The 1,568-nt window shown below is 59.1% G+C and overlaps 1 protein-coding gene across 1 annotated transcript in view; it reads right to left on the bottom strand.

Annotated features, from left to right (window-relative positions):
* The window catches only part of SHARPIN (SHANK associated RH domain interactor), a gene marked incomplete at its 5' end in the record, with an annotated part of 11,397 nt that extends 10,007 nt beyond the window's left edge, over window positions 1-1,390 (bottom strand). The window contains one exon of the mRNA XM_019611811.2: window positions 1,216-1,390. Coding sequence (XP_019467356.1) covers window positions 1,216-1,390 — 175 coding nt within the window. The remainder of the gene's footprint in view (window positions 1-1,215) is intronic.
* Window positions 1,391-1,568: the final 178 nt, after the last annotated feature.

The following is a 1,568-nucleotide window of genomic DNA, read 5'->3' on the forward strand; positions in this document are numbered from 1 at the left end:
GGGAGCCTGCAGACAGGAGGGGATCAGCTCTTGGAAAAGGGGAGATAACAGCAGGACAGGGAATGGTTGGAAGGTGAGGGAGGGCAGATTTCAGTTGGATGTGAGGGGGAAGTTGTTTGGTGTGAGAGTATTGAGGTGCTGGAACAGCTGCCCAGAGAGGCTGTGGATCCCCGTCCATCCCTGGAGGTGTTCAAGGCCAGCTTGGATGGGGCCCTGGGCAGCCTGGGCTGCTGTGAGATGTGGAGGTTGGTGGCCCTGCATTGGTGGGGGGTTGGAGCTTCGTGATCCTTGTGGTCCCTTCCAACCCTGGATATCCTGTGATTCTGTGACTCTGTGTCAGGCCAATGAAGGCCTGGGCAGGAGGAGGACCACCACCAGCACTGTGCTCTTGTGGCCAAGAAGACCAACGGTGGCCTGGGGTTTATTGGAACAGGGGTGGGTAGGAGGTCCTGAGATGTTCTCCTGCCCCTCTGCACTGCCCTGGGGAGATCACATCTGGAGCACTGTGTCCAGTTTTGGGCCCCTCAGTTCCAGAGAGAGCCCAGAGCAGAGCTAAAGAGGTGATGAAGGCAGCGGAGCGTCTCCGTGCTGACGAAGGGCTGAGGGAGTGGGGGCTCTTTAATTTGGGGAAGGGGAGACAGAGGGGTGACCTCACCGGTGTTGGCGGATATGTGAAGGTGATGGGGACGGAGCTGGGCTCTTCTCAGTGCCACCCTACGACAGGAACACGGGAGGTTCCACATCAACGTGAGAATAAATCCTTCGTGGTGAGGGTGGCAAAGCAGGGGGAGGGGCTGCCCAGAGAGCCTGGGGGGGGAAGGGGGACGTTCAGAACCTGAGCGACCCAATCTGGTGTTCCTGCTCCAAAGGGGATTGGAATGGATGATCTTCAAGGTCTCTTCCAATCCCTGATGTGATTCTGTGATACGACTCCACGCCACGCAGAGCCCCAGGCTGTGTCTCAATGCAGACCCCCACTGAGGGGGGGGGGGCTATGAGGCACCCCAAGCTGTTATGGGGACCTACAGGGCATCACAGGGCCAGTGGGGGGAGTATAGAGAGCCCCACAGCTACTGAGAGGGGGCTATAGAGCACTGTAGGGCTATGGGGGGAGAGCTATGGGGGCTATAGAGCACTGTAGGGCTATGGGGGGAGAGCTATAGGGCACCCCACAACTACTGGGGAGAGCACCCCCAGCCCAGAGGCAGCACCCACCTTTCTGTGCCTCCCGCAGGGAACTGCTGACGATCGTCCACCACTTCTGCGCCTCGCGCTCCTCCTCGAAGCTGAACACCATGGGTTCATCCAGGGAGCCGAGGACCAGCAGCTCGTGGCACGTGGGGCTCTTCACCGTGTACGAAATGTCCTTCAGGTCGTACTCGGCGATGCTCTGCGGGCAGAGGGACAGAGGGGTCACGGCAGGGGAAACGTCCTTGAAATTACAGAGACACAGAACCATGGGATGGTTGGGTTGGAAGGGTCCTTGAAGGCCATACAGCCTTGGGACATGGGATGGTTGGGTTGGAAGGGTCCTTGAAGGCCATACAGCCTTGGGACATGGGATGGTT

Source organism: Meleagris gallopavo, unplaced genomic scaffold, assembly GCF_000146605.3.
Source record: "Meleagris gallopavo isolate NT-WF06-2002-E0010 breed Aviagen turkey brand Nicholas breeding stock unplaced genomic scaffold, Turkey_5.1 ChrUn_random_7180001956264, whole genome shotgun sequence".
Classification (NCBI taxonomy): domain Eukaryota; kingdom Metazoa; phylum Chordata; class Aves; order Galliformes; family Phasianidae; genus Meleagris; species Meleagris gallopavo.